Here is a 17,762-nt window from a genome sequence, read left to right as displayed (position 1 = left end):
CTGACAGTTGGAAGTGTATTATTAAACAGTTTCTTTTAAATCTTATCTTTTAAAAATCATACAATATGTACGTAATTCTAATTTCGGAAAAATATTTATTTGTAAGTGTAAAAAAGAAAAAAAAAACTATTTCGTTGAGATTATAACAAGTAATTTTTTTTTTTTTTTTTTTTACAAATGTTTTTCTAACTAACTTAAATTTATAAATCATGATGGATTATTTTATTGAGATAAAAAAATTCATGTGTGTGTGTATTAATAAAAAAATTATATAAATTTCGCGATAAAAATATTTTTAAAACATTACTTGTTTTCTTATAACAAAATAGGTTCAGTTCCAGAATTTGTGGACATGATCATAATCGTATTATAATTATTATCTGTTAATCGGCCGAAGAAATTTTTTTCTTCTTCTTCTTTTTTTTTTTTTCTTTTCTTTTAATTTCATTGTCTCTAAATATTCTTAAATATCTTGAATTTACGAATAATTTTCTTTTCTTTTTCTTTCTTTCTTTTTTTTTTTTTTTTCAAAGTTTTAATACGAATAGTGAAAAGTTTTATAATCTTTTTCGCATGACAATTATAATTGTCAAATATATATAACAGATTAATAAAGACAGGATTTATAAAGAAAAAATAATATTATACTATTTTGTATTAGGATATAAAAAAATACGATTTTTTTTTTTTTAGGATCCATGGTACAAAAAGAAAATGGCAGAATACTCCATACACTTGTATTACTATATTTGTCATACATTATCAATTTTTTATTGTATTCCTAGTAATTAACATTATTAATTCTATTTATTATATAATAATGTCGTTCTTTTTTTTTTTTTTTCATTTTTTTTTTCTTCTTTTTTCTGTTTTTTTTTATACTTTTTTTTTTTGATAGTTTACTACGACGATTGCAGAGAAATGAGAAAGAACATCTTATTTCGCTAATATTCTATTTTTGAACTATAAGAAGGAAGAAATAAAAATGACACGTTGTTTCTTCTTCTCTTACACTTGACTTTAGATATTCACACAAACAATATTTTGTTATTTTTCTTGCGTATTTTTCGCAATGTCTTAGATTTCACACTTTTTGCTCGATATCGTAATCGTCCATATCGATTTAACGAGCTGATTTGTAAGTTTTAATGGGAAAAGGGGAAACACTGTGTGAGTATGTGTGTGTGTGTGTGTATTATATGTACGTGTGTGTAAACCTTGACTAGGTTAATATGACGATTTTGTTATAATACACAGATACATTTTATTTATACGCATTTTACGTAACTTCGTCATGAACTTTTATATTTTCTTCTTTTAATCCTCTTCTTCTATATAAATATATATATATATATATATATATATATATATATATATATTCTTTTTATTCTTTTTTATTTGTAAATACAAAGAATAAAATATATTTTCCCTTGAGATTTTCAGATCTTCTCGAACGTTGAGACACGTTGAGAAAAGTTAAAGAAAAGAGGAGAAAAAGAGGAAATAAATTTGTCTATAATCGATAATCTGAAATTCTTGTATTTTGTATGAATGATCTCGTAGAGAAACTGTGGAAGTATTCAGTCCAAGGACAGAACGGACTCTATAGAGTTTCTATTCCTTGGTTGTAGTCTTGGACCTCCTAGATAGCTCAGAGGATTGCCGTAAGTCCGACAATCGTCCGACAGATAGATAGGGCTCATGTTCAGGACCAAGGGTTTTCTGGTATCTACAAAATTAACAAAGAAGAGAAAAAAAAAAAAGAGGGAGAGAATAATTACTATTGTCTTACTACCATGAAAGAGAAAAAAATAGAGAGAGAGAGAGAGAGAAACATGTTTGAAAAAAAAAAAGAAAAAAAGAGGAATATACGAGTTGCAATTAATTTCTAAGATCACCCAATTAATTTCTTTGAAAAATCATACTTGCAAAAAAATTGTACCATCAGAAAGGTATAAAATATTTCAATGTAGTAACTCTATGTAGGTAGATCTTTTTTTACAACACTGAAGTCATGATTACATAGATGCTTTGAACGATTTTGCTTCGAAATTCTGTTTCTCTCGAAAGATTATTGATGTTGAAAATATAAGTTAAAAAAATATAAGAGTAGTGGCCGAAAGTTCTTTTTCTTTCTTTTTTTTTTTTTTTTTTTTTCACGACAACTTCGAATTGATCTTTCACGTTCTCCACTCACTTGATTCTTTTGTACCTAGCGTTTTTTTTTTTTTTTACTTTGCAATTGTTCTCGAAATTTCAGAAATTTTTCAGAGCGGACAAAAATCGTTTACGACGATCTTGCGATCGCAACAAGTGGATGTTGTAAAAAAAAAACTTTTACGTTTACAGAAAGCGAGAAAGAGATAGATAGAGAGAGAGAGAGAGAGAGAGAGAGAGAGAAAATGATTATGAACATAAAAATTAGGAGATCTTAGAATTCGAGTGTATCTCGTACATATAAAGTGACGATAAAGAAAAAAAAGAAAATGACGGCGACGACGACGACGACGACGATAATGATGATGATAATGATGATGACGACGACGACGATGATGATGATGATGATGATGATGATAATGATCACACTGACCTGTCGATGTCGGCGAACGTTCAGGGGCTTTCGAACGTTGTCCAGTGTCATTGTCCATGCTAGCCTATACACATATAATGAATATTCCCTTTAAACATATCTTTTCCTATACAAACTATTTCCAAAATAGAAACGACGTGGATGCGATTAATCAATCCTTGCCACGATGCTAGAGACAATAAACGACGAAATTTCGTTTGTTTTTATGATTATTAGTTATGGGTTAGTTAAAATTAATGATAAAATGATTTGTCGATGATCGATCGATCATTAAAATGTTTTTCTCGTACGTATATCCCCATCTTGTTGATCTTTGTAAATTTCAATAATTAGCTGGCAAAAATTTGTAGTAATGTTTATTTTATAAGCTAATTACATACATGTCTCTATGTCTTTTAGGAAGAACACATATGTACGTCGTTGTGTCTTGAAGCGAGATAACAGCATGCGATGCAATAACGAGACGTTCCTGGTCGTTGCAGGTACAACAATCGATGCAAGCAATAGTTCTTCTTTCGTAACAATGATTTTTCCACCGTATGCGCACTTTTGTTATTAGTAGAAGCCGTTCAAAGATCGTAACGAGTTGTTGCGAGGCACGATAAGGTATTTTTTTTGTTGCTTTTTTTTTTGTTTTTGTTTTTTTTAGCTCGTATGTAACAGGCTCGAGGAATATATGGAAAATTGACGTGTGAGTAGAACGGTGCAAGAAAATTGGATCGGACTTGAAAAACATATATATATATATGTGTGTGTGTATATATATATGTATGTATATATATTTATCCTTTCGTTTGTACTGCGCTGTTTATATAACATGCTATATAAAACACTGCCTTTGAAAAGGATTATTATTCGTTCCTGTCGTTAAAGATATAGCGTCATTTAATGATTTTAATTCAACGCACTGATCGCGTTTCTTTCTTTTTGCAGGCTTCAAGATCATTCAAGATCAAACAACGTTGCATTCCATCGGGATTCGAGAAAATTGATAAAAAGATATAGTAATTTTTGAGAACTGGTGAAAGAAGATTGGGAAGAAGAAGGAGATGAAGAAAAAAAAAAAAATAGAAAAGAAAAAGAAAAATAAATTCACGTGCAAGAAACAAGACAAGAGAAGAGAATAGAAAAGAAAAGAAAAGAAAAGAAGAAGAAAAAAAAAACTAAAGAAAAAAAATATGAAATAGAATGAAAACAAAGTAAAAGTACCTCTAAAGTTCGCACGTAGAATTTGTTTCGTAGGTTTCGGGAATGGTATTCGTTGATACGACAACGCTCTCATCGACGTTCGTGCTAGACGAACTCCTTGGCTGAAATTATTATTACGATTTTGATTAAACGAATAAAACGGTGAAAAGAAAAACAAGAGAGAAAAAAAAGAAGAAAAAAAGTTAAGATCGAAATCGCGATCTGATGATAGATAAATCAGCTGTGATCGTTTATCGATCGCCATCTTGGAGCTTTTCCCGTATCCGTATTAACTTTCCTTTCCTATGATTATTTTTCTATATTTATCTATAAAACGTCTATTAATGATTCGTATATAAAGACAATAATATCGCCACCAAAAGCACACCAACGCCATTATTATTCTTTTCGATTGTATGAAGCTGCTGATAATGAGCCAAAACACCTAATACAGAACATGAATGATAAGTGATTTTTTGAATCATTTTAATGAAATTAAATTTGAAAAATTTGTCATACATACACACACACACACACACACACAAACAGCAAACACTTTCATTCTTTCTGCTACGCGTAGGTATGCGTAAATCGTCATTAAATTTCATTTTCATTATCGTAGCAAGCATACAAGCATACGAAACATTGTGCGCATGTATGTAAGTGGGCCCACATGTATATGTATATGTGTAACAAAAATGTATATGGAGAAACCAAGCTGAAAAATGATCGAACGTTGGATCAATTTGACAAATACATATTTTAACCTTTTTAATCCTTTTTCTTTTGTAATCTCGTGCGATTATGTTTTTTCTAAGCAGGCAGTGCACATAAAAAACCGTGCCATGAGTGTCGAATTATATTGGAATTGAATAGCAAAATGAAAATTGCAATGATAGCGATTAGTACAATGACTTGTCTCCCCATATAAATATAAAATTAAACGAATTATTTAATTTGTTTACGTGTATATATAGTTATGTATATATGTATGTATGTATACTTATATCAATGGATAAGAAAATTATTATCATCCTTTTCACGTTAATTATCTAATTAAATATCTCTAATTTGTCTAATAATCTCGCTATATACGCGAATCTAGATAGAAAAATCTTGACAAAAATCTTTTTTTTTTTTTATTGCAAGATCGAATTATTTGCAAGATCGATCGTATATCATTTCGTTGTCGTAGTGCTTAAAATCTATAACGTTATTGTTATACTATAATAATTATTATCGTCATTATCATTATATTATTATCTATCTATCTATCTATTTATTATTATTATTTATTAATACGCGAGAGGCACTAAGGATTATTCAATATATTCAACGATTTTATCCTAAACGCAGTAGAACAACCATTCTAAATCTCGTAACTTTAGCGATATGTATATTCTAGGCACTATAAGTTTCTTTCGTTAATTTATATTCCTTTTCACATCTATATAAATTATATATATATTCTAACCGCGTAATCGTATATAACTACGATAATATATCTCTCCTAAAGAATTTTATATATATATATATATATATATATATATATATATATATATATACACTAAATATTAAATGCCTAATTTATCTAAGTTTTGAACATATTATCGCGAGGATCGATCAATCTTGCCGTAACTTTTTCAAAACGAGCTTCTCCGTGTGGCTTTTTGAACACAATAGGAACACTAAGATCTAAACTCATTGGTCGTTTTGGTGGATCCTTTTTAATATTAGTAGTAGTTTGGCTAGCATTCGTATTAACGTTATTAATAGTTGGTGGTATACATTCGGTTTTAATTTCATTTATGCCAGTCACGGAAAAATTCGTTTGAAGGAGTCCCTTTTCTTCATTTAACAATGGATTATCGATCAAGGACATTCTCCGTGACGTATCTCTTACCGACTTCAAGAGGACCTCGTCCTCTTGACTATCATCCTTTTCTCCTTCTTCTTCTTCTTCTTCTTCTTCTTCTTCTTTTTCTTCTTCTTCTTCCTCATCATCATCCTTTTTGTTATCCTCATCTTGTTCTTCTTGATCATCCTCTTCCGTCAATTCAGTTTTCTCCTCATTATCGTCTTCCTCTTCTTCGCATTCTTCTAATTCTGGTTCTTCTCTTAGATCCTCCATTGACTATTAGAGAGAAAGAGAGAAAAAAAAAAGATAATATATTAGTAGAAAAATCGATAACACATCACCGACTTTTTTGTTATCTCTAAGAAAAGCTATTTGTAAATTTTTGTGAATTGTAAAAACACTAGATTTACCAAACAATCGAAGTGACTGGTGTTTAGATCGTTTTTATAAAAATGTCTCTCTAGTTAAAATTTTTTTATAACGATCATCTGTAGTTTTTGTCCTTTGTTACAATGGAAAATCTAACGGGTCGTACGATTTTATACGAGTTTTTATTTTGTGTCATTTTGTACAGAGAAATTTATTAAGCTTTTCTTTTTTTTCTTTTCTTTTTTTTTCTATTTTTTTTTTCTTCCTATAAAGGCTACGTTAGGACTTTGAACATAGTTCGTAAGTTTTTGAAGGAAAGATTTCTAAATTGTTTCTGTTGTACGATCAATTTTGTAAATCTATTTTTTTCTCTTTTATTGACTTTCTTTCTGAGTTATATATGTGTGAAGTATATACATATATATATATATATATATATATATATATATCTTAATATATCAAAATAATATTGTTGTGGTAGTACTAGTGTTAAATAGCTTTTCTCGTTCAAGTCGGCTTTATATTGCACGCATTTTATTGTATATTTGGCAGGGCAAAATAGAAAGAGAAAGATAGAGAAAGAGAGAGAAAGAGAGAGAGAGAGAGAGAGAGAGAGAGAGAGAGAGAGAGAGAGAGAGAGAGAGAGAGAGAGAGAAAGATTCAATAATTCATATCCAAGAGAGAATATATAAAAAGGGACTTTTGGAATCTCTTTTTAAAAAATCTAAATCCTTGAATTGACTTGTTGAATTTATACCGATCGGAATAACATTTTTAAAAGAAACATGCAAAAGCAATTCAGCAAGCCTTGCAAAAGCTTGACATGCATTTCTTATTGGAAACAAAAAAGAAAATATCTTTACGAATGGGTTTGGTTTCGGAGGTTTATTGACGATGCCTGTATTTACCCCTAGCAGCTCCTTTTTTTCTGGTTCCTCGTCTGCTGTTAAATAACATTTTTATTAGAATTTTCGTTTAGATTAGATAGAAATAATAATAATCCTTTGCATTATAATTATGTTCGTAATTTATTCCAGGTCAATTTTTTTATTTAGAACATATATATATAATTAATATAATGGTATATCATATTATTTACTATTACTATACACGCTATACCATAAAAGTCTATATTAAAAAATTCTGACAGAAACAAATAAATTATTGTTATTAGTCTAATGTGAGACGATATCGTAATGCAAAGGATTAAAATAAATCATTAAGATCTAGAATTTAGACATCACCTTTTATGTGAACCTTTTTATCATTCATTAATTCCTTAGGCTCTGTATTAGGCAGTGGTTTGTATTCTTTAGCAGTAGCTTTCATATGAGTACCATTTGGCCTTTTTTCATCATCAGTAATTTTAAAGCCGATAGTTTTAATACCAGTCGTCGTGACCAACGAATCGGTGTATTGTTGAGGTTGCCACCTTTGTGATCCCGACGGACTCGGTGATTTACTAGCTGCAGCTGCTGCACTTCGTCGACGTCTCCTATCCTTTCTTGCACTTCGCCATACTTCATAAATACATCCTATCACGGCACCGACGAATAAACAGCACAAAGCTATAAAAATATAGGTCCCTGCATCTTGTTCCTCTTGAGTAGCATCAGAGTATTGAGATTTGTAGAGAATCCTTTCTGGAGGATCTTCGACCCATCCTCGATCATGTCCCTTGAAAAAAAGAAAGGAAAAAAAGAAAAGAAAAAACAAACATAAATTTTCATCCTTAAAAGTAATATTTTATCCTAAAACAATAAGAAATATCGATTATATTTGTCCTAACTATCATAATAATATTATTCGCGATTATTGTAAACATTACAATTTTCATCATTTTTATATGTGGATATTAAATAATAATAATAATGATGATGATGATGATGATGATGATAAAAGAAAAATTATTCACAAACTAGATTTTTTCTCTCGTGTAGCATAGATTTTTGAAAGAGATAATATATTGCTTTGAAATTTCATTGATGATAACTTAAGATTAACTGTAATAATTGTTTTTTTTTTTTTCCATCATTTCTTTTAAATGTCTTTGACATGGACGATAGTTATAAATTTGATTTATATATAAATCATTCACTCACAACACTGTCGTTTCTTTGAGGCTCTAGACCTCGTGGTTGTGCATGGAAAACAGCACATTGTGCGCTCCTGACGCCAGCAGGTATCGTTGCTCTTACAGTTTCACTGCCTTGTTTAGTAAATAACATGTACTCTTCGAGCGGTTTCATTATAGGTCCGCCATTGATCGAGATAACAACGTCTGTAATAATAATAAAAAGAGATAGAATATTTCGATAAGTTTTAACATTCATGTATATTAAATCATTGAGATTTAAAATAATACATACTACTAAGGCAACCAGTGTACCCTTTGTAAGCAGCAAATCGAGAATCAGTAGTATTCAATCCACCAAGTTGAATCTCGGTCGATCCTGGAGTATCATAGTAATCGCCTAAACTGAGTATTGGGATTGGTAAAAGTTGTACATGTTCACGATCGATCTGTAATCATTTATAATAACAATAAATATGTATATTGTTATTATAAATTATAGTTTATAGATTGTTTACAAAATAGTTTATTATTACAAATAATATTTTTTATTATTATTATATATATATATATATATATTTATATTGTAATATATATTTATTATTATATAAACATATATTGTTATTATAAATTATAGTTTATAGATTGTTTACCAAATATATATATTTATTATTATACATATAAAATATAATTTATAGATCGAATAAATGAAATTAATCGTAAGACCTACCAAAAGCATAGTCGTGTTGTTTTCTCGTACATAATAAACGCTATGCCTAGCTCCATTCAAGAAGTTTCTATCGTTGAGACGTACACCATAAGCTACGCCTTCGGTATCCTCTTCGAAGATGAGTTGACCCTCCGATGTTAAGGCCACGAGTAGGTAATAGCTTCTTCTGAAAAAAAGTTTTTCGAAAGACATCCCGGATTCCAGATGTCGACAATCTCTTGATGCAATCTCTTCGCTCCGTTATCCGGAAAGAAAAGAGGTATCTCTACGTAGCGAGAAACATTTATGTTTTATTACAAGGTTCTTAGAAGTTTTACTTGTTTTCTGTTTGCAAGAGCAACAATGCCGTTGTTCGCTGCCGTAGTTCGTTCGTTGAAAAAGCTAGTTGTACTTTCACTTGCTTCACTTCTCCCTCGAGCTCGAATTCACGTTGTAGTACACTCTCGCCACTGAAATCGGCACCTTTCTCTATTAAACGGACAAAGACATTTGTATAATTTAATTATAGATAAATATTCTTGTGAATATTATTTGATAAACGATTTGACAACAACGACAACAATAATCTATGATATTACCATCGGCACAATGTTCACCAAAATAAGAAGTCAATTCGCAATTGCAAGAGGATTCTTGCCTTCCAAAATCTTCTGTGCATATACCCAGGTTCTTACAAGGCATAGCATCGCATTTCATCTGACAATTGGGAAGGACACCTTTGCTACCTTCGTGATTAGCTTCGCTGGCTAAGTTTGGTAAATCCACGTGATACTCGCCGATCATCAATCCTCGAAGACATCCTACGTATCCTTGTGTTAGATTACCTTCTTTTCCGACTCTTAAAAGGTCGTCTGGATCGAAACCTCCTAAATTCATCTGCCAAGAAAATAATAATTGTTAATCATTTCAACATCGATGACAGTAAACGAATGAGTCATTTTGAGAGATATAAAGGATACTTGGAAATAATCTGTTGGTGGTGCAGGTGGTCTTTGAGGTGCTAACACTTCCTTTTCAGGATTAATCCAAGGTTTATTAGAATAAGAATCTAAAAGTATAGGAGTTGCATTCAATGTAATATTATAATCATTCACGTGAAGGGTCGTAGACTTTTCTCCATGAATTATGGCTATTTGTACTGATATTCCTGTGTTAACACCTGTTAACCAAACAAAAAACAAAAAAGATAAACAATCATTTTTACAAGTAAACAGTACAAAGGATACGCGAGTACCTGAGTGTTGCACAGTAATATTTTTAATTTCATTCCCTGCATTGAAGAGATACACGATACTAGTGCCATTCGAGATGTAAAGATGTACAAAATTGTTTAAGTGATCGTTAGCATAAAGTATCAGTGAGTGAGTATCGTAAGTTCTTAGATTGATTAGTATGTTTCGTTCGAACATACTCTTCAACAATATCTTCTCTCCATCGTCATCCGAGCCAAAATAATTTTTTTTTAGAAAAGCACCCGGTGAAGTAAACGTCAAAGCTTTATTATTGATATCTGTGTGAAGAATGTTAATGTTTATTACATGAAAAAACAAATGTATTTTTAATTAACTTAAGTTAACTAACTTTTAACTAAATATTACTTTAAATTATATATATATATATATATAATTTATATTGATAGAAATTTACTTGTTTCACAGAAAGTTCCCTGATGAGCCCATCTGTTCTCACAAACGCATTCAAAGTTACTCCAAAGTTCGACACACCTTGCACCGTTTTGACACTTGTTAGGTTGACAAGAAGGTTTGCAATCTTTAATAATTTCAGAGAGATGTACCGACATGTAACTATGGATATCCAGGATTTCACCATTTACAACAAGACCTCGGAAACATCCAATTAATCCTTGCCTGACCGATGAAGTCTTCAAATGTTCTCTGTGATAAACAAATCGCTAGATTTCTCTAACAAACATTTCTAAGTTCGATCGATCACTTACGCTGTAGCACCACCGATGAACATGGAACCCTCGAATGGACCAAACTCTTCTTCGGGCAACAAGTCGACCATTTCGTAATCAGTATTAATCATAAATCTAACATGGTAATCGTTATAATCGATCCAAATCTTCTGCCACTCTCCGTTATTTAATTTGCGTTGACTGTTTACTTCCAAGTCTCGAATAGTTCCAGTATTGAGAGTAAAGTTAAAAGTTAACCGATATTCTGATGTCAGTGCTACCATGAACGATGGATAATTACTTCTGATTGGTGGTTGATAAAGAAGAATAGCTTTCTCTCCTGTTGTACGAAAGCTAAAAGCAATATCACCTTTTCGCCAACCTGGCACTTCGATATAGGATTGTGAGGTCGTGAATGTCACAACGTATTTCTGTGTGTCTGAACAAAATGAAGAAATGTTATTGATATTAATAACAAGTTTAACAATCATCCTCTAGTTAATCGTTAATCTTATTTACATACTTGTTTCGACACATTCCAATGGCCCTAAAGTAATACGGCCTTGAGCATCTTCTTCGAGATCTCTTTGTTGTAAAAATACCATACCGGTGATACCTAACGCATCTGGTGTCTCATAATAACCTTCATCGGAGAGCCATTTGCCAGCATTTCCAGATGACACATCACAGTTGCAACTCAAATTGCTGCTGACACAAGTTCTATTCACTGGAAAAAAGAATCATTTTGAATTTTCTTTAGACTGTCCTTTTAATAAGTTTGAGAAAATAATTAAGAAACTTACTGCCACATGGACAAGAACCTCTGTTAACATTTCCAATGTAATCAACGGTTGTTCCTTTGGAACCAAGAAACCAGGTTGCACTATGAAGTTCCAAGGGTGCTTTGTAACAATCATACTTCACATATTGACTACAGTAAAGCGAGTGAGAGATCAGTTCTTGAAGCATCTCTGCAGTAAATTGTCTGTATTTAATACTAAACGAAAAGTCTGATTCGGAGATGGATCTGACGTCGACTTGGGATGGTAAATTATGTTCTACGATCGTCTTGGTTGAGTCTTCGATAGATTGAAATTCACATTTTACCGAAGCAGGTGGAAATCTTCCATTTCCATCGATATCAATCGTGTAAACGTCGTCTTGAGTATAGCCTAACAGCGCTAATTCTTCACAAGTTTTTTTATTATCTGCTGCAATGAAAATTGATAATCACAATTGTGATTATTTTGGATTATTACAGTTTCGTTTTAGATAGGGCAGGGACACTTACCGAAATGACAATTCTTTCCAATATATCCAGTATCCGTACAATCACAAGTGATCCGATCTTCTTTCACAGAACATTTACCACCGTGTTCGCAAGTGTTTGGTCTTTTACATGGATCAACAAATTGGCAGTTATCCAAAGCTACTTCACCGACAACTCTTTCAGTATTTATGATATATCTGGGCTCTATCTTTTGACCATTTACTTGAATATCTCGCATACAACCTACCAAACCTAATTATAAAATATATCAACCTGTTAATCATTTAACTTGATTTGTTAAGTAAGACTTGCTTTTATTTGTTGAGTATTGTCGAACAAGTTGACATACCAGCGTTACCCTTGCCACTTCCAATGATTACTTTATCACCTAATTCAAAAGTCATAGCAAAGAGTTTGCTCTGTTTATTTCTATAATCAATTAGAATGTTTAGCTCGCCTTTTGTGTAATTTAGTTCTACGGCATGCCAGGAGGTATTGTAAGTTGGGAATTTAACAGCGGTTGATACCGTGATATTTTCTATCGAGACGGGTATCAGTTGAAAACGTATCTCGTCGTTAACCAAACGAAGCTAAAAAAAAGAAATAAAAGAGAGGGAAAGAAAAAAGAAACAGTAAGTAAATTTTAGACAAAAATTGGGTCAATATATCACATACTTTTTTTTATGATCGATAGAGATCATTATTCATTGAATAGATCTTATTACCTCCCAATAACCAAGTCCACGATTACTCTTCACGTCTCCCGATGCAACCACCGCAATTGGTTTGGAACTTTTAAAATCAAAGTTGAGCTTAAGAGAATCCGTTTTCTCAATAGGCCACCAAATGTGACTTCCTGCGAAAGGGTACGTAATGGGAATGACCTCGACGTCGGCCTCGTAATACTCTGGTTCTAGCACACCGATGTAATGAACCATAGGATTAGATCGTTTCAATTCGTAGATGATCGACTTGTCGTTGAAGAATACGTATTTTAACGATCCTAAAAAAAAATAATTTTGTTCGTTTATCTTGATCGCTTCTTTGAGGTCCAGAAAGAAAAAAAAAAAAAAAAAAAGAAAAAAAGAAATTCACTTTAAGTCAAAACTCGAAGTATATAAGATTACTTCATTATGATCAACGGAGAAAAGATATTGGGACGAACCTACGAAATTATTATACGACACCAAGCCCTTCTTCTTATGAAGTTCTGGCCCACCGCCAATATATATCTCAGGATCTATAATCATATTATAATTTTCCCCAGGTATCTCGAGTACTTTAACTTCCTCGTCCAAACTCACGAATATCAAGGAACCATTGTGGAAGATAGTTAAATTGTTCCAATGATCGGACGTTACGTAATCGCCAAGAACCGCAGCAATTTTGGAATCATGACCGAAGTCTAATTCAACGTAAACTGAACCGTTCATGATGGACGCTGCTACGTAATGCGGTGTACCATCGATCTCACCAGATGCGTAAAATAATGCTGAATCGTCGAACTTTGTCTAAAATATTGATGGACGTTTAAAATCACTGACGGTAATAGTTCCTTGGAAGTATCAGAAGAGCAAGTTTAGATCTTTCATTAAATTCTGATGCACGGTTGGTTCTACTAGTCATTTGTTTACCTTGAAAGCCAAGCTGATCTTGTTCACGGAGGAATGAACACGGTCTTTCCAATCGTAAACTCGAAAGGACACGTACGATGATCCCCTCAATGTTAAAATCGTGGCGGCTGAAAAATGATTTTACAATTGGAAGTCCATTAGCTTCAGGTATCAAAGGGATCAAGGAATCCTTTGATTGCTTTTCAAAAGACGACGTTTGACGAATCGTCTTTATCTCAGTTCTTAAAACGTCAAATCCGTCGTACGTGTACGTAGTAAAAAGGGAGTACTAACTTATGGTTAGGGCATACGAAGCTATACTAATCTTATATGTATGTGTACATATATATATATACACATCCTAATGGTAGCAATAATAATAATAATAATAATAGTTTTTCTCAACAATATGTTTCCTTTGTTACATACTGTAGACGTCACAACGTTCGCCTTCGTATTTCGTTCCAAAGCAGTCACATGTCAGGCTGTTATAATGATTGACGCATTGATCGGACATGAAGCAAAGATTTTCCCTTGTCCAGCACCTGAAGTACGATTGGATATAATGATTTATTTTTGAGAAATCGATTGGATTGATGGAATTGAAGAACTCTCTATAAAGTGTATCATCGTTTAAGATTTTTTATAACGATCTTCTTAGAATTTATACCTGTTAATTGTTTAACTGATTATGTTTCTTATTATATTATTTCTTTTCTTTTCGTTTTTTCAAAGGATAAATTTGAGTTATAGAGAGTCCCTCTAAAGATCAGAGATGCGATTGGGATGTATTGTGCTTGCTGTAGAAATGAATTATAAATGCGTATCACGAATTGAAAGGATCGAATAACAGGAAAGTGACGTACTTGTCTATGCAACCCTCCTTCACATTTTCATGCTTCGTTGCGATCAATGGTAGAATAGGCAACAAGTCGCTTGCCGACTTGCCGGAACTAAGGACCATGTCTCTGATGCAGCCGACAAAAGATTCTATGATGTATTTAACACCATGTAGACGTTCCTCTGAGCTCAATCCTAACCAAAGTAAAATTATTAAAGTATTGAGATTGAACTGATATGAAAGATTGGTAAAATGGAAAAAAATGATTTCCTATAATTGAATTGCGTTTTACCTCCAATAAGAACAACGGATGCCAATTCCTCAGAAACGCCATAATTGACGACACGTTCAAGAACTTCTAAGCTAGTTTCCGCTTGCTTTTCGTCGACCCTTGCAATAAGTTTTGCTCCGTGAACATCGATTCTAACCAGAACACTGTGCCACTCGTCTCTGTTAAGTCCTTCGCCAACGGTCAGACTGGTTGATTTCTTTCCGAACACGTGTACTACCTTCAACTGACCTTTCTCAACGATCACGTAAAGTGCGTAAGGTTCTAAACTCTCTGGACGATCTTTCACACTGTGGTAGACGAGCAAGCCGTGTGGTAATTTAGTTCGAAATTTGAATGATATTTCACGGCATAATCTGTTACGATAGGAGACATTTATTTGGATTTATTTCATCGTCCGTTTCCTTTTTATTTATTTATTTATTTATTTATTTATTTTTGTTAACGCTATAAAGACTTCATACCTCAATTGGAAGGTCTTTATCCCACTGCCATCGAGTTGTATGAAAGTGTTACTTTGTGCGAACATGAACGTCTTCTCGTATCCTGATTCCATGAACGTCAATTCCTTTTAATCCGGGAAAAAAGAAAATCGGTCGTACGGGGCTAGCTTTATCATCTCATCAATGTGAGGAGAGTGGTTGAGACGAGTCTGAGATTTTCCTCACCTTTCCTCGTTTCTCCTTTGGTACTGGTGGTCTCGTTGGTTGGGGTGGTGCGAACGTTGGCCTAGGAGTACTTGATGTAGTCGTGGGTGGTGTACTGCTCGTCGGAACGCTCGTTGTCACAAATACGCTGCCTTTTGTTACCAAGTAAGGGGGTAGCGTGTCTAACAATCATTTTATGTTATGACAGTGTATTATCAATCTGCACCAACTTCTGATACATACTACGTAGTTTATATTTAACTCAATTTATCTATGATTCTCTTTTAGTTATTAATTGTTTGGAATTTATCTTGATTAGTTACAACAGAATATTTTCTTTTTTTTTTTTTTTTTTTTCGTTTAACAGTTTAATTACGCGCTCGAGAAATGTTTTTTCACGACGAACATTTTTTTTTTCTTTTTTTTTCTTTCGCCACTTAACCATTTAACAAGCAAGGCATTATTTTTTATAGCGAATTTTTTATTGAAATAATACTCACGATCAGGACCACCGACACAATAGTGAAGACATTCAGCTTCGGAATTGAATCTATTTTCATTCCCTAAACAACCACCATAAGGAAATATCTTGCACTTCCCATCGCTTTTATGAAAAGACCACTTATGTACGTAATGCTTGCAAGGTCCTTGATCCTGTTTCACAAGGCATCTCTCTGGTATTGGTTTCTTCGTTGTAGTGATTGCTATTGTCTCCTCGATCGATTCTGATTCCGAGGAGGCTGTGAGATTCGCTGGAACCTCTCCAAGGACGTTCAGCAAGACAAGGATCCCGAAGATCCTCTTCTCGCGTCTGGTCATCCTTCTTCATTCGCTAAAATCGATTCCATGTTTGTAAACTTTTTATGTCTTATTTATTATTGCAATTGTCTTTTAATGGAACGATCGATATTGTACTTGTCAGACTGTTTGACATTTCTTATCGAAATATATTTATATATAATTTTTAATTTTGATTTATTGATCTTTAATAGAAAATTCATTTGTCCGACATATTGATATTTATTATTGGAATATTCGACGTTTTTATTAATTTTGTTATTTTTATTTTCTGAACGAGTTTAATGAATAAGTAAAATTTATAAAATTTATTATATATATATATATATAATGTATACATTATACATATACATATATTTTTTTTAATAATCATGATGTATATAATATATACATAATGATTATTAATAAATAGCAATTTTTTAATTTCTATCTTTTCATTTTTTTTTTTTTTTCACATTTACAACAATCGATCTCACGTTCTTGCATGGAACGAAGCTTTTAAGATTCAGAACACACGAACGCGCCCACGCATCTTTCCATAAAGCGCTTAAAATCTTCATCCTTCCGGTATACCTCGCATTGGTTAAAACTCAGCTCGATATGCTATTGTAGATGCATTTTTACGATTGCGGCAGTCGCTTTTGGATTTACGACTTCCGTTTTGTTTATCAGGTATGTAATATACAAGCATCACGTTCCTCATAAATTACATAACTCTCGTTATAAATAAATCTATATATATATATATATATACATTGTTATTTTCAATTTAGAATTACAAAATCATAAATTTTTATAAAAAAAAAAAAAAAAAAAAAAAAAAAAAAAAAAAAAATTACATAGAAAGTACCGCCATTCCTTTGCTTGAAATAAAATTTTTTTTTTATAGCAACTCTCAATGGCGAAAAAATCACTTCGCCGAATTTATGATATTGATCAAATCGAAGTTTTTTATATTACGAATTTCAACATTATAAAAAATAAATAATAAATAATAAATGTACCAAAAGACTGTAGAAGACTTTAAAAATAAATTACTCTTTTTCAACATTTTTTAAGCAAACTTCGTTTTTTTTTTTTCGACAAGTCTAAGAATTTTTTTTCTAATCCAAAAAAAAAAAAAAATACAATCTTTAATAATCTCGTAACACAAATAATATTCATAACGGATTATTGAATTATTTCCTTACAATTTTTTTTTTTTTTCGTTATAAACATTTATAACAAATAATTAATCCTTTTTTTATACTTCAAGCATTGTGCTTGTACATTCGTGAAATTCTGATAACATTTATACTTTTTTTTTTTTTTTTTTTTTTTTTTTTTTCAAGAAATATAAAGGATAAAGGAATTTCGAAATATGAAGTTCATAGATTTATGTAAAATTAATAAAACAAGTGGGGAAAGAAAGAAACAAAAAAAGAACTCGATTCTTTCGTTCTCTCTGGATGAATAATCGTGCGTGAGTCAAAGTCTCACACAATGAACGATTCTACGAGGTCAATTGAATTGGATCGTCGAAGTAGAGCTCTCTCTCTCTCTCTCTCTCTCTCTCTCTCTCTCTCTCTCTCTCTCTC

General features: G+C 32.0%; 1 protein-coding gene and 2 long non-coding RNA genes across 11 annotated transcripts in view; 2 read left to right on the top strand and 1 right to left on the bottom strand.

The window, feature by feature from the left end:
* Positions 1-888: 888 nt before the first annotated feature.
* LOC122630083 (neurexin-4) overlaps positions 889-17,762 on the bottom strand; it is a 27,787-nt gene continuing 10,913 nt past the window's right edge. Inside the window, exons 2-29 of one of the 9 annotated variants that reach the window (XR_006327403.1) lie at positions 15,888-16,219; positions 15,409-15,569; positions 15,205-15,308; positions 14,744-15,096; positions 14,477-14,645; positions 14,040-14,155; positions 13,632-13,738; positions 13,163-13,508; positions 12,723-13,000; positions 12,347-12,587; positions 12,019-12,249; positions 11,531-11,938; positions 11,251-11,454; positions 10,767-11,166; positions 10,457-10,704; positions 10,044-10,319; positions 9,769-9,968; positions 9,388-9,685; positions 9,127-9,277; positions 8,810-8,975; positions 8,375-8,528; positions 8,108-8,286; positions 7,250-7,682; positions 6,869-6,948; positions 5,682-5,912; positions 3,800-3,900; positions 2,591-2,654; positions 1,651-1,729 (exon numbers count right to left, since the gene is read on the bottom strand). Coding sequence is in view for 8 of the 9 variants with exons in the window: in XM_043814160.1 (XP_043670095.1) it covers positions 5,370-5,912; positions 6,869-6,948; positions 7,250-7,682; positions 8,108-8,286; positions 8,375-8,528; positions 8,810-8,975; positions 9,127-9,277; positions 9,388-9,685; positions 9,769-9,968; positions 10,044-10,319; positions 10,457-10,704; positions 10,767-11,166; positions 11,251-11,454; positions 11,531-11,938; positions 12,019-12,249; positions 12,347-12,587; positions 12,723-13,000; positions 13,163-13,508; positions 13,632-13,738; positions 14,040-14,155; positions 14,477-14,645; positions 14,744-15,096; positions 15,205-15,308; positions 15,409-15,569; positions 15,888-16,206 (6,165 nt within the window). In the remaining variant the exon portion in view is untranslated. Of the gene's footprint in view, positions 1,730-2,590; positions 2,655-3,799; positions 3,901-4,592; positions 5,913-6,868; positions 6,949-7,249; positions 7,683-8,107; positions 8,287-8,374; positions 8,529-8,809; positions 8,976-9,126; positions 9,278-9,387; positions 9,686-9,768; positions 9,969-10,043; positions 10,320-10,456; positions 10,705-10,766; positions 11,167-11,250; positions 11,455-11,530; positions 11,939-12,018; positions 12,250-12,346; positions 12,588-12,722; positions 13,001-13,162; positions 13,509-13,631; positions 13,739-14,039; positions 14,156-14,476; positions 14,646-14,743; positions 15,097-15,204; positions 15,309-15,408; positions 15,570-15,887; positions 16,220-17,762 lie in introns of those variants that run through there. The other 8 variants (XM_043814168.1, XM_043814160.1, XM_043814165.1 and 5 more) reach the window with 8 other exon arrangements.
* LOC122630093 lies at positions 2,529-4,163 on the top strand. Its single transcript, XR_006327406.1, has 2 exons — positions 2,529-3,196; positions 3,524-4,163. It is a non-coding gene; the product is annotated as an uncharacterized LOC122630093 (long non-coding RNA).
* Positions 12,733-16,899, top strand: LOC122630095. The gene is made up of 4 exons (XR_006327407.1): positions 12,733-12,863; positions 13,265-13,605; positions 14,045-14,654; positions 16,681-16,899. It is a non-coding gene; the product is annotated as an uncharacterized LOC122630095 (long non-coding RNA).

This window comes from Vespula pensylvanica, chromosome 6, assembly GCF_014466175.1.
Source record: "Vespula pensylvanica isolate Volc-1 chromosome 6, ASM1446617v1, whole genome shotgun sequence".
NCBI lineage: Eukaryota > Metazoa > Arthropoda > Insecta > Hymenoptera > Vespidae > Vespula > Vespula pensylvanica.
This window is presented reverse-complemented; position numbering and strand designations above follow the sequence as displayed.